Source organism: Pelecanus crispus, chromosome 8, assembly GCF_030463565.1.
Source record: "Pelecanus crispus isolate bPelCri1 chromosome 8, bPelCri1.pri, whole genome shotgun sequence".
In the NCBI taxonomy this organism is placed as follows: Eukaryota; Metazoa; Chordata; class Aves; order Pelecaniformes; family Pelecanidae; genus Pelecanus; species Pelecanus crispus.
The window spans coordinates 46133610-46147666 of NC_134650.1; the positions used below are offsets into that span (position 1 = coordinate 46133610).

The 14057-nt window shown below is 53.3% G+C and overlaps 1 protein-coding gene across 6 annotated transcripts in view; it reads right to left on the bottom strand.

The window, feature by feature from the left end:
* FBXO31 (F-box protein 31) overlaps positions 1–14057 on the bottom strand; it is a 313905-nt gene that overhangs the window by 279108 nt on the left and 20740 nt on the right. For 4 of the 6 annotated variants that reach the window (XR_012831266.1, XR_012831264.1, XR_012831268.1 and 1 more), the window contains 2 exons: positions 13599–13963; positions 6877–12410 (listed from right to left, as the gene is read on the bottom strand). Coding sequence is in view for 1 of the 6 variants with exons in the window: in XM_075715854.1 (XP_075571969.1) it covers positions 12188–12410; positions 13599–13963 (588 nt within the window). In the remaining 5 variants the exon portion in view is untranslated. Of the gene's footprint in view, positions 1–6671; positions 12411–13598; positions 13964–14057 lie in introns of those variants that run through there. The other 2 variants (XR_012831265.1, XM_075715854.1) reach the window with 2 other exon arrangements.

The following is a 14057-nucleotide window of genomic DNA, read 5'->3' on the forward strand; positions in this document are numbered from 1 at the left end:
CCGTTCCACGGGGCTTTGTACCGGCGCGGGGTAAGAAACAGGCTGTGCCCGGGAGGCCCGGCTGTGCAATTAGAGAAAACAAAGAGGAGATGGGAATTGTACGTACGGCGCGGCAAGGGCCGGGGTACGGCCTCTGCCGCCTGGCTCCCAGCTGGCTGCCGGCCCTAAGCCGTATTTTTCCCCAGCGCGGCCGTATCTGCTTGTTTTGGAGAGGAGAAGGCTCCCCCCCGGCTGGTGATTGCCTCCAGCTGCCCTCGTGTCAGGCACCGCGCGGTAAAGGGCCAATTTGGCACCTTCTCCCTACCGAACCGGCACGAGCCAAGATGCGGTCGTGGATGAAGCGAACGCGCTGCTGGCGCGGGAGCCTTTGGGAAGGGTCCCAGCGAGGGCAGGTTTCCCCTTTAAGGCAGCAAGCAAGATGCTCAGAAAGGAGCGCAAATAACATCCAAGATCTCTCCCTTCCAGAGTGGCAGAAAATTAAATTTCCGCATTATTTATACGAGCGACTCGCAGAACTCCTCAACGGAGCGGATCAGTCGCAGCCATCTAGCGCATCACTTGCCAGCCGTCCCCTCCTCGTTTGTTTTTAATTAGCGGCAACATGCAGGGGGCCGAGCCTGGCAGCGCTAGCGCTGCTGATACAGTGACAGATAACGGAGCTCGCCTGCTCCAGCCGGGATTACGGGACATCAGGCAGTTGGCTGCAAATCACCCCCTAATATGCTGGGAGCAAGGGTGGGATAAACGCGCTGGAGCAGGTAGCGAGGTCGCTGCCAAAAGGACGCTCGCTCAGTGTCTCGGGCGTTGCGGTAACGAGGACGGAGGGACGCGGGGTCAAACGAGGCTCCGCGGGAAGAGCGGTGACGGCGCGAACCGGGGTGAGCTGCGAGACCTGCTCCAGCCCCTGACTAATTTGGGTTCCCGGAGGTGAGGTGAGGGATGAGAAGGTGAGAAAAAGCCGCAGGGAGAGGCCAGTCACCGAGAAAAACACTGCGAGGACAGGTGAGCTGTGAGGACTGAAAGGGAGAGGGAGGGCAGTGAATTTAAATATAAATTTAAACCATCGAATCGTTCAGGTTGGAAAAGCCCTTTAAGATCATCCAGTCCAACCATTAACCTAACGCTACCAAGTCCACCACTAAACCAATTAAGGGGAAAGGACTAATTTCATGTTTCCTGGCTTGGTGGCTGGATTATTTTTTAATGAAAGTGAAAACTAGGAATCACTAAGGTTGGAAAGGATCTCTAAGGTCATCAGTCCCAGTTGCATCCTCCCTGGCTCAGGGGCAGCACAAAATGTTCCCAGCGGGTTTGGGATGTCCCTTGGGTACCAGAGCGACAGACCGAGATAGCTGATGGGAACCGGCTCGTTTGGGACGGGGTGAAGGGTGGGTGGGTGACAGCACCTCGGCGGGCGAGCAGGAAAGCCGCTCCAACTCGAGCTTCTCCCAACCCGATCCCAGAGCAGTCCAGGAGACCCGGTCCCGGCAGGAATAAGCGATGTCCTCCCAGCCTGGCCCGTGCCTGCGCCCCGGGGGATGCCGGGGCCACCAAGAGCCCGGACTGACGGGCGGCGAGACAGTGTGCACGGTGACGGAGCGGGAAGCAGGGAAGGAAGCGCGTGAGGGCGGCTGCCGAGCTGCTTACCGAATAATTCGGAGGGAGCCGATGAGGGCTGGAGGCCGCGGACTCCCATTGCCCTCCTTGCCCTTCAGCGTCCGGTTTCACCTCGTGCTGCGTTCCCGGAGAGGGCAGCGCGTCGCTCCCCGGCTCAGCCCTTCCCACGCGTTTTCGGTGGGACCTGGCGTCCCCCAGGTGCGGCTGCTGGCAGACCCACACGCCGGGGGCCCCGGGTCCCCCCGCCAGCTCCCCCGTGCACCGAGGCAATGCCACGGGGAGGGTGCACCAGAGGCCGGTGTGGAAAGGGAGGGCAGCGGTAGGGTGTCCCGTGGGTGCCTGGCTCCCGTGGGTGCTGCCACCCAGTCCCGTGGGGTGCTCAGTCCCCTGGGGTGCCCAGGTCCAGTGGGTGCCTGGCTCCCGTGGGCGCTGCCACCCTGTCCCCTGAGGTGCTCGCTCCCTTGAGGTGCCCAGGTCCCGTGGGTGCTGCCACCCAGTCCCCTGGGTTGCCCAGTTCCCGTGGGTCCCTGGCTCCCAGGGGTACCACCACCCACTCCCCTGGGGTGCTTGGTCCCTGGGGTGCCCAGGTCCCATGGGTGCTGCCACCCAGACCCATGGGGTGCCCAGGTCCCATGGGTGCCTGGCTCCCGTGGGTGCTGCCACCCAGACCCATGGGGTGCTCAGTCCCCTGAGGTGCCCAGGCCCTGTGGGTGCCTGGCTCCCGTGGGTGCTGCCACTCAGTGCTGTGGGGTGCCCACGTCCCATAGGTGCCTCCACCCAGTCCCCTGGGGTGCCCAGGTCCCATGGGTGCCTGGCTCCCATGGGTGCTGCCACCCTGTCCCCTGAGGTGCTTGGTCCCCTGGGTTGCCCAGGTCCCGTGGGTGCTGCCACCCAGTCCCATGGGGTGCTCAGTCCCCTGGGGTGCCCAGGCCCTGTGGGTGCCTGGCTCCCGTGGGTGCTGCCACTCAGTGCCGTGGGGTGCCCACGTCCCATGGGTGCTGCCACCCAGATCCATGGGTTGCCCAGGTCCTGTGGGTGCCTGGCTCCCGTGGGTGCTGCCACCCAGACCCATGGGGTGCTCAGTCCCCTGGGGTGCCCAGGTCCTGTGGGAGCCTGGCTCCCGTGGGTGCTGCCACCCAGACCCATGGGGTGCCCAGGTCCTGTGGGAGCCTGGCTCCCGTGGGTGCTGCCACCCAGACCCATGGGGTGCTCAGTCCCCTGAGGTGCCCAGGCCCTGTGGGTGCCTGGCTCCCGTGGGTGCTGCCACGCTGTCCCCTGGAGTGCCCAGGTCCCATGGGTGCTGCCACCCTGTCACCTGAGGTGCTTGGTCCCCTGGGTTGCCCAGGTCCCGTGGGTGCCTGGCTCCCAGGGGTACCACCACCCAGTCCCCTGGGGTGCCCAAGCTCCGTGGGTGCTGCCACCCACTCCCATGGGGTGCTCAGTCCCCTGGGGTGCCCAGTTCCCGTGGGTGCTGCCACCCACTCCCATGGGGTGCCCAGTTCCCGTGGGTGCCTGGCTCCCGTGGGTGCTGCCGCCCAGTCCCCTGAGGTGCCCAGTTGCCGTGGGTGTCCCCGAGGGTCCCCACCCGGGCGATGCCCCCGGGCCCCGCAGGTGCCGGCCCCACGCGTGTCCGTGCCCGGTCTCTGGGCGCCCCCTGGCGGGCGCGACGCGCCACAGCACCCCCGGCAGCCACGGCCACGGCCCCCGCGCCCCGGAGACGGTGACTGCCGGGGGGGGGGGGGGGGGGGGGCGGCGAAAAGGGGCGCTGTGACATTAAATCCCGGGTCCCAAGGGCACAGCCACGCGCGTCGGGGTCACCACGCAGGCCTGGCACGCACCTTCGTCACCGCAGGATGGTGACGGGGACGGCGGCGTGCAAGCGAAAGGCTGACAGCTCCGAGGAACCGCAGGAAGAGCTCAGGCGTCTTTAATTAGCCACGTAGAGCGCGCCACTAATTAACTTCTTGCACCGGGAAGAGGAGGAAGAAACAAAGCCCTGCCGGGAAGCGGGGTGAGCAAAGCACACCCCAAATTGCTCATCCTCCTCCCCGCCTACGCACCAGGGAGAGATGCAAAGAGGACCCAAGTTTGGACAGCCGAACATTCCCTAATTTAGGTGCCTCCAAAGGCTTGGAAACTGGGGAACACCAGCCCTCCGATGAAGGAGGGAGGTGGGTAAGGTTCCTCCCTCTTCCCCGGGCTCAACCCCTAACGCTGATGACTGTGTGTCTGTCCCCCTCCGTCCCCTCCTGCATCAGGAGGGAAGGCAGATGATGCTCCCCTCTCATGGGAGAGAAAGAGCTCAGGGTCAAATAGATGGCTGATAAGCAGAAAACAGGGAAAAATTCCAACCCTGCCAAGCAGCACTGAATAAAATCCTCTGTTCCAGCCCATTCCCAAAGGAGCAAGGTGACGGGGACCGAGGCAGAGCACAGGACGGTGTTTCCCACAGCTCAAGGGCGCTCGACGCTCCGGGGAAGCTTACACAACGCCGGGACCAAACGCAGCTTGGCTTGCCAGGCCGGTCAGTCAGCACGGGGCTCCAGCCCTGCCCAGCAGCCAAAAATAGAATAGAATCGTAGAATCATTCAGGTTAGAAAAGCCCTTTAAGATCATCCAGTCCAACCATTAACCCAACACTACCAAGTCCACCACTAAACCAGTTAAGGGCAGAGTAGCAATTTCATGTTTCCTGGCTTGGGGGCTGGATTATTTACAATGAAAGTAAAAACTGGGAATCATTAAGGTTGGAAAGGATCTCTAAGATCACCAGTCCAACCATCAACCCAACACCCCCATGCCCACTAAACCATGTCCCCAAGTGCCACGTCTGCCCATTTTTTGAACCCCTCCAGGGATGGGGACTCCCCCACCTCTCTGGGCAGCCTGTTCCAATGCTTGACTACCCTTTCCGTGAAGAAGTTTTTCCTAATATCCGATCTAAACCTCCCCTGGTGCAGCTTGAGGCCATTTCCTCGAGAACTGAGGGCAACACCCCCCTCACTGCACCCTCCTGTCAGGCAGCTGTAGAGAGGTAATCATAAAACAAGCCTTAGGCAGAAAGTGTTGCACTGAGAGGGAATGGCAAAAACCTGATGTTGCTTTCACGCTCTCACGCTGGTGAGGTCTCCAGCTGCTGCCAGGAGCTGGGCTCATACAGGGAACTGGTTTTCGGGCACGTACTGGCAGCATTGGGAAGGGAGACCCACCTTCCTTCCCAGCTGGAGCCAACAGACCTCTGACTCGGCATTAAGGCACCAAAGCCTTGTGGTTTTTAGAAACAAGCCAAGTAGGAAGAAGCAGCATCACCACAAACAGCAGCAGTGGCCTCTTTGGCAGGAAAATAAGAGCCAGCTGCAAACACGGTCCCCAAACCAGTGTGGGATGTGCCTGCTCACAGCAACCATCTTCCCAAAGAGGGAAAAATTCACCCTTGCACGGCCTCAGTTTCTAAGCTAACAACTACAGGGAGAACCCTCTGCCTGTTCCACAGTTAACAGCGCATAACCAGCCGTGACACTTGGGACTTTACCCCAGCAGATGGAAAAAAGCAGTTCATCCATCAGCAAGGCGCGAGGAGGAACATCTCTGCCAGGTCACAGCTCCTCGCTCCTCGGCCAGGGGCTGCGGCAAAGGGGGTAAAGTCCCTGCTCCTCTCCAGGAGGTGTTAAGCTGCCCAGCACCAAACCTTCACATCTCCAAATTTCCGAGGGAGGGTTGCAAGCCAGCTTTTGGGAGGTGCGTGTGGTTGGTGTTCAGAAACGCTGCCACTTAGGAAACTACACTGGTGCTCCTCGAAGGCCAAACATATGGTAGGAATTACTGCGTGCTTATTAGACATGTTTTACTCTTTCCCCTTGCTACGGCTTGAACGACAGTAGATCGTATATACAACACTTCATGTAAAGGAGGGGGGTCAGATGTGCCTTTAGCACCAGAAAATTAACGCATCAGATTAGGGGAAGGCATTGGTGGTGGAAAAAAAAAAAAAAGGGAAACGGAAGAGGTCCCACATTCACAGAGGACTGCACTGGAGGAGCTGTAACAGTGCACTCTGGCCTCGATTAACTACTGGCATCAAGGCCATTTCCAGATGAAAAGCTCATGCATGAACTTTGGTACTTTAGTGCTCCATGGCCAAGGTTTGTTCTCAAAAATAATAATCTGCCAAGAAACTTACTGGCAGAATAGGGGTGCGTAACTGGAAGCACACCATCCACCCCAGCAAAGGCAGGACTTGGGCCATTCACACCGAACCGGGGACTCGGCCGTACGTCCCGGCACACGACCAGACACAAGACCTGCTGCTGCACGAGGATGAACGACTCCTCGGTGGCAGCTGAGCCACAGATTCTCCCATTTCAACATAATCACTCTTTTGGAAAAGCAAGAAAAGCAGTTCAGATCTGAGGCGGGTGTGAATTTGAAAGGGGGGGGGGGGGGGGGAGGAGGAAGGAAACATGAAAAAAAGGTGGAAAAAGATAGAAACGACTCAGCCTGATTCCCTAAAGAAGGAGGCTTACCCCATCATGCTGCCTCCCTCTCCTCATGTTAGTTTTGTGCCAGTTCTTCTCTTTCAGACTAAGTGGAAGGAAGAATTTAAAAAAATCAAGTCAGGATTACCACATGCTTCCTTTCAGAAAGAGAAAACTATGGCTGGGAGGGCAGAAAGACACCATCGGGGCTCAGGTCGTTAAGTTCTGCTCCCCCAGCATCTGCTGCAGGATGGAGCCGGGCACCATGGGCACCCCGGGGTAGGAGCTGCACGTGGCAGATGCAGGGGGAAGAACAGAAAACGGGGACTAGGGAAAAGTTGGGATTTCAGAACATGAGGTGTGGGGGAGTGCGCCTCGCATCTTCAGGAAATCAGTTTAACTGCTCACCAAGTACCCACAAGGGAAAATTAATTCTTATCGCACAGTGGAAGACAGGCTGCTGCACGTCAGGAGGGTGGAACTCACCTGCTGCTTTCCTTTGGAACAAAAAAAACAAAAAAAGAAGCAAGCAGAAGTCAGTTCACAAAACTTTCCTTTTTATTATTTGAAAGTGGAAAAGGCTCCTTGGGTAACAATGATCAGGTGTAAAAGTAACACACATGTCTTGCTCAGCTTTCTGATACCTGGGATGAACTAGGCCAAGTGTTGCAAAGTCACGTCTGGCTTTTATACAGCCTGTTCCTCTCAAACCCACAAACGAAAGGACAGGCAAAACCCCATCCCTCAGACAGGGGAGCAGACCGGGCAGGCGACTTGTTTAAACTAGTTATGTTCCACACGGATGTTTGTGGCATGAAACCGAGGCGTTTGACATCAAATGGCATTTTTGAAAGAAAAGCTCACCTTTTTCCTCTGCGCTACCCTCTGTATGAAGCAGGGTGTTTCACCTTCATTTTTACTAAGCACCATGGGGTACTTTACACTTATTTACACTCCAAGCCTACAGGAGATGCCCAGATTAATCCATTAGTGTCATGTTGAAGTGGCAAGTACAAAATAGACACAGAAACAGGGTACACCTGCTTAGGGGAAGTCATTAATCAATGAAAAAAAGTGCAGATTGTTTTAATTAAGCTAATGAACACAGTCAATCCGAGTGCTCTTTTCCTCAAAAAGGTAGAAAGACTGCAATCCAAACAAAAACCAGAATCATACATATTAATTTAGCACACCGAAGGAAAAAAAAAAAAAAAGTCAGTGGCACTCACAGTTTGGTAACTTATCTTCCACTCCTCCGCCTGATCACACATCTCAAATACTTCACTGTCCAACTGGCAAGTTACGCTGTCCGTCTGGCCTGCAGCGCAAAGGCCAGCACACAATCCTTTGGCAGCTGAACACAACAGATTATTGGCCACGTGAGCAACCAGCTACAAGACAGTTAATATATTACCATTTCCTAAACTAGCAAATTGAGATTATACAACCCATTTCCACGTAACACCCAACACTCCCGTTAAGTTCCACTAGTTTTAAATTAATAAAAAGCAATAAAAAGTCATCCTTGTTTAAAAGTAAACATCAAGCCAGCTGCATTTTTGGGTTTTTTTTCCTGCTAGCTGACACCTCCAAGCAAGCTTACATATAAATTTGCTTCCTCCCCAGCACAAGTTTCCTAGCTGCCTGCCATCCCACCTCTGCTGTCCCGTTCCAGAGTAGCTGTGGCAGTACCGTGCTGCTCGCTCCAGAGGGAAGCCACCAGCCAAAGCTACAACTAATTCTGTCCCTTTTCCTCCTCCTCAATAAAAAAAACAAAGCCTGACAAGTCCATGTGGACTGCAGTGAGTCTCCTACAACCGCAATGCCTGATCACAGCACATTTATAGCTATGAAATCAGGCCCAAGGCAAACAAACTGTCTGGATGAGGATCTTTGATGCTTCTGTTTTCCAGCTGGCCAAACCCATGTGTTTTGACAACACAGAAAGCACAAAGCACGATCCAGGAGCACAACACGGCCTGAGCACGTAAGCCAGTCACTTGCTTATTGCTCCTGAGCTAGAATTAAACCCTAGGTCTTGCTGTGGCTGTTGGGGCAATGCTGCTCTGCAAGCCAATTGCAAGTGCTTTGTTTATTCCAAAAGGCTTCTGCCAAGTGAGTATTCTTACCCCTGACAAGTTGTTTTCCATCTTCCCCAGCACTTTCCACCCATCTGGGATCAAGAAATGAAGCCAATTGTCCCCAAGATTTTCTACAGAGCAAACAGGACGAGGACACGTCAGCATCAGAAATTTATCGCCATCTGCAAGGCACTACATTACCCCTGTCAACAGCTCACAGAAATATCCCAGCAAGCTGGACAACTAAGGTTCAGGAAACAAGCAGGGCATGCACCGAGACGTACTGCGCGGGGTTGTTTTACAGCCCGTACCAAACACGAACAAGTACAGCAAAATGCTGTACTGTTAGCACTGCTTCCCACGGTACCACGAGGGAAGGCAGGACCGGGGCTGCGGTCGCACCCCGCTCGGCCACGGGCGATGCTCAGATCCAAATCACCTGCCACTAAGTCTGGCTGCACTCCTCTCGTTCGTTCCGCTCTCCCAAAGCTTTCAGAGCTGCAAGTTGTAACTCCTCGTCGTGTTATTCTGCTTTTCTCGGAAAGCACTGATGTATGCACAAAGGAAGCAGCAAAGGCACAGGAGCACCCAGAGCATTTATGCCAGTCTCTCCAAATTTGCCGTCTTGACAGCTTTCCTCACCCAAAGCCAAATCAGAGGGAATTTTCTTCTGAAATGCCACAAAAGCCTGCCAGACTTTGAGGAGCAGAAGGTGAGAAAAGAGGCAGAGGAGGAGCATTAATAGAAAATTTGCTATTTTCATTGCCTTTGCTCTACAGAGAATAAAGCCACGCTGTATCAGCAGTTTTGCCTTTAATCGGGACTAGCACATTCTGACATTTTGAGGCCAATCAGGTACACTATAAATAAAAAGATGCTACTACAGGGGCAAAGCTGAGCTGTGAAAAGCTCCTGCAGGGCATCAAGCCTCTGCAAAGCCCTTCTCCCCAGCCAGCCAAGCAGGTCTTGCCTTCAGAAGGGAGACCCTTAACACTGAAAAGGTTCGGAAGGGACAAGCTAGAAGCAGAGCCACCATCTTAGCCTGGAGAAGAGCGGATGCACAACCTGTGCCAACAGCCATCCAACATGTCCTCGTCCAAGTGACAAAGCAGACCTGTACTCAGCACCGAGCAAAACACTCCCGCCATCTGCTATCCATGGGTTTGCACTCCTCAGCAGACTCCTGATATCGAGGGGAATTTAAGCTGCAGGTAACAACTACTAAAAGCATTTTACGACACAGCAGTGGAACATACCTACACCACCTTTACACACTCAGCCAATCCAACACAGCAGATTACAGGGAGGAGACCGGCTAGAGAGTCAGCGTCTGTGCTTACGAGACAGTGACTGGGTCTCAGGCCAAGTGCTTGCAGTGTGTTCAATACAGTCTGGATTTTCAATCTTATTTAAAAACTAAAAAGCAAAAACTATTCAGTCAGTTATGTAAAACTTCAGGATTTTTATTTTTTCAGGTGAGTGGGAACATTGGAGGAAGGAAGAATCCACAATCAGAACTATGGATCCATTCGCAGCAGCAGCAGAGCTGGTTTTAAGGACAAGTGCTTGAAAAAGCTGCTCCAAGGGACCTCTCTCACCCCTTTAGGCTGTCAGGGAGAATACAAAGCACCCACATACCAGCTGCACCAGCCTAACAGCAAGCTCCAAGATAAACTGGCCACCCAGATGCCGAACAGACTCCTAATGTCTTTAGGTATCCCAGAAATCTGCATCATGAAGCTGGAAACCTCTGCCTGCAAGATGAAGCATGTGTTCCCCTTCTGCACACAGCTCGGCAGCTGCAGCAAAAGGCCGAGATGCCCGATTTTAGCTTCGGCTCACCTCTCTGTCTGCACACCAAGGCTCAGAGAACTGCCACCCTGCCCCTCTCCCAGCCCTGCGTGATGGGGTGAGATCCAAGCCAACTCTTCCCTCTGCTGACGCCGACAGGAACACCTCTAACAGGCTGCTCAGAAACAACCTACTTTTTATAGCTTATTCACTAGAAAGGTAATAGCACTCCAGATCCTCCCCTCTAACACCGCAGCAGGTTTTCCACTACTGACAAAGCAGTAGGAAACAAAGAAAAAAGTGCCCCAAATCACCTTCACATTCCCAGAGGTTTGTAAAACTATATCCAAAGAGGCAGGAATTAATCCTGTGAGTGACGTGACCTTCTGCTCAAAGTCTCTGCTGGAGACTCGGTTCTCACGCAGCTTGAGGGAACGCTCAAGAGCCAGAAATGGCAAAAAGCCCTTGTGAGAGTGAGAATAAAAGCTGCTTGCAGTCAGTGAAACTAGGTGGTGACTGAAACTTCTCCACAGAAGGGGCCTGAATCCTCCCAGCACAAACACATGTACAGACGCATTTACAAACCAAAACCTGAAGAAGATGTAAAGGCAGAGTTTTGTTAGACACTGATGTGGCTGGTAGTGGGAAAAGAAGAAACCTAGCATTTATCATCACAACCAGAGAGCAACTGCAACAAAAGAAGTGTTTTGCCTGTAATCAAGAGCTTCCTTACAAACAACTCTCTTCTCTCCACATAAGGGTCCCTACCATCTCTTCCTACACAGGCTTAATAACATGCACTGATATAAATGCTGATGATTTTATAGCACAACTCACAGTCTGTAGATTAGCACTAGCCAGGATTTTTCTGCATAGAACAGTCTATGGGGAATCTGCTTCCTCGCCTGCAGCCCACACTTCCCAGCGGAGCTCAGATCTGCCAGAACGCAGGTATCAAGGACAGAAATTATGTCCAGGAGCTTTCTGTGGAAGCAGCAGTCATCTGGGATGAAACAAGTGCGACTAGAAAGAGAAGGGTCCTGCGAATGGAGCAGCAGCACCCACCTGCCAGCACCAACCGTAAAAGGTGCCAGAAGAAGCCACAGCAGTTTTAGAAGAATCCCTCATCGCTCCTTCAGACTGCGTAGGGCAACCTGATACAAGAATGACAAGTAATGGGGGTCACATCAGTACCAGCAACACATGGCACCTTCTGCTGCCCATCACAGACAGGAGGCAGCAGGCTGCATTTGGGTTTATTTCACAGTTTTCTTTTTTTCCCCTCTCCTTTCTTTACATTTTCAGGCCCAGTTTAAAAGATCTGAGGCAAACTTTTCAGGTACAAACCCAGTTCTGAATGCACTAGCTTCTGCAGTTTACACTCATTTCCAGTTCCATACCCAGCTCCTGTAAGAAAGAATCATCATCTCCTCTACGCTCAGGGAGACACTTGGACCTGGAGCCACATCCACTAAGCTCCAGAAGCCAGGGCAACGCTACACACACCATCATTTACAGTGGGAATCCTCCCCTTGCTGCCGAGCTGAGGGAATTTCTCAAAAGGAAACCACCCACTCCAATTACTAAGCCAAGGATGCAGGTATTCCACCAGCCTCTCTCAACAATGCTGCACCCAGAGAAAGGCTTCTGGAGAGGAGGACGTGCTTTATTACTGCTGACGCAATTTATCGTTAAGCAGCCAGCCAGTCTGCAGCGGGGGACCACACAGGTTTTCGGGAGGACAAAGCAAGTCTCCCAGGAGGACAGATCGGCCTAGAGCGCAGCAAAGGCTTGAATGAGTCCCTTCCCTGAAGAAGGGCTCCTTCCACGGGACACTGCTAACAGTCAGAGCAGAGGCCTCGTGTCCCTCCAGTCAATTAAATGTTCTTCTGATCCAGCTCTGGCCTCGAGTTATTTTTGTTCCAATACATTCTTTTTGCAATAAGAAAGGTCTATTTCCTCCTCTGCAGGATCCCTTCAGCTATACAAAGCTATGTTACAGACCGGGTAACAAGGACTGCTAGGAGCAGTGTGGGGTGGCAGGGAGGAAAGGGCAGTCATGGATATTTTAACCGGGATGTGTACATTTGGGGTAAAAAGGCTTTAATAAAAGTGCATGCTTTTATTCAGAGGTACCGAGAGCAAGGAATCCCCATCCCAGCCCTGGCTGGGGAGTGCAGCAGCCTTTGCAGCCCCTAGCCCCATCCATCACCAAATCACCCGTCAAGTAGCCAGCGACTGAATGTTCTTCAGCATTTCATCAAAAGCCTCACGGGAAGGCGCTTCTGCATTCTGGAAAGAGACCTTGATCCGGCTGTAGAGACTGAAGGACTTCAGCTCCAGCCAGATGAATCCAAAGCGATCATCGTCAAAGAGAACAAAAACACCTGGTGTTCGCTCAGGGCTGGTGAAGCCGTGGCCAGCAATAAGCCCCATCCCATAAAAACTGCAAGGAGAGAAGAATAGCAAAAAAGATGGGAGAACAGTCATAATTACCCAACATTTAGTAAAAAAATAATAAAAAAAAAACCACCACAAAACTATGATCAAGCCATTGTCAAACACACTGCCAGGTGCTACAGAACAGGGAGTTTCACACTCAGCCAGTTCTTATCACAAAGCACAAAACACTGTTGATACTATTTTAAGAAAAGAAACTCTATTGCTATTTGGAGGTGGCTGCTTTTGGCTATTCTAATTAGCACCTGCACACCATGGCTGAATTCTTCTGTAGTTCAGCCCAGTAATCCATCTGAGATTTACTCCTGCAACACAAGGATCAACCCAGGCCCGCACAATCCTCACAGAAAAGGAAAGGCATGTTGAGAGGGTGACCAGAGAGGCAAACCTTGCAACAAAACCCAGGGGAAGGGAGAAAGAAAAAGCTAAAAAAAGAAAAATCTAACTGGAGCTGGGGAGGAGTAAAGGTCAGCCTAACCTCCAAGCAAGCAGCAGGTGGAGCAGGGTTTTATTCAAACACAACTCAGTTGTGACAGCAGGGGCCTTCTGGGATTAACCAGCTATTGGTAGGTTTTTCCATGAGCACAGATGTTTGGCTGAAGGTCACCTGCCTAAGCTTCAGCTTTTGGGCTCTTTTTCCACACTTCATTTAGTATGCTGCTTCACAGACTCCAGGTCCCATTCAACAAGGCTCTCTGCATACTTGCACCTACTGCTTAGGGTGCTCAGCACCTTCCAGAGCTGGCCCCAAGGCACCAGAGGCCAGGGAAGGGGTGGGAGAGAGCACCGTGTTCCCACAGCCAAGGAGCACAAATGACACACACAAGTGGCTTGAACAGATCTCCAAATATACTAGCTGGGCAGCTCTGGGAAATAAAACACGGGAAAAAAAAAGGTGGGGGTGGAATATGGGAGAGGTGCTAGCTTTAGAATTAACAGGATAAAATCTAGCAAGGAAGTGGGATGGCAGATGACAGTGTGGTAAGAGAGAGAGGGAGCGAACAAGAACGTGGGAGATACAGCAGCAGCGGCAGAAAATCTGAGCACAAGCAGCTGGGAGATCCGCATGCAGGTAAAGAGCAAGCAAATACAGCCCAAGCCTCAAAGACTCCCACTGTTCTGTTTCAAAAAGTGACTGGCACGACTAGGCTATCAAACTACTAGTCCCCGTTACCAAATTCGGCAGGTCCGGGGATAGTCTTCATTCCTCGATATGACTCCCATGGGCAGCACGAAGGGCTGGGAAGCTGGTGCCTTGTCTTGGGTCATCCCCTCCGCCCCAGCTGCAGTCTCTTCCCCCTCAGCACCTTCTCCTCCCAGGGGCTTCGCAGCAGGCTGGGAGGCAGCCTGCTGGGAGCAGTCCTCTTCCTCCTGCCGCTGCTCCTGCTCCTGCTCCTCCCGACGCACCTGCTCCTGGACCTCCAGGACGATGCGAGAGAGCTCACTGAAATCGCGAAGGTTCTCGATGTCGGGTAGCTGCAGAGGATGCGCCAGGTTGATCTCCACAGTCTGCTGCCCAGCTGGGATGTTGGGATCTCCCTAGATACAGGAAGCAACAGCATGGCTGCAGAGGCAGGGTGCTACGACATTCAGACCTGTATCCTCCCCACGTCCATCATCTGACTTCTACATA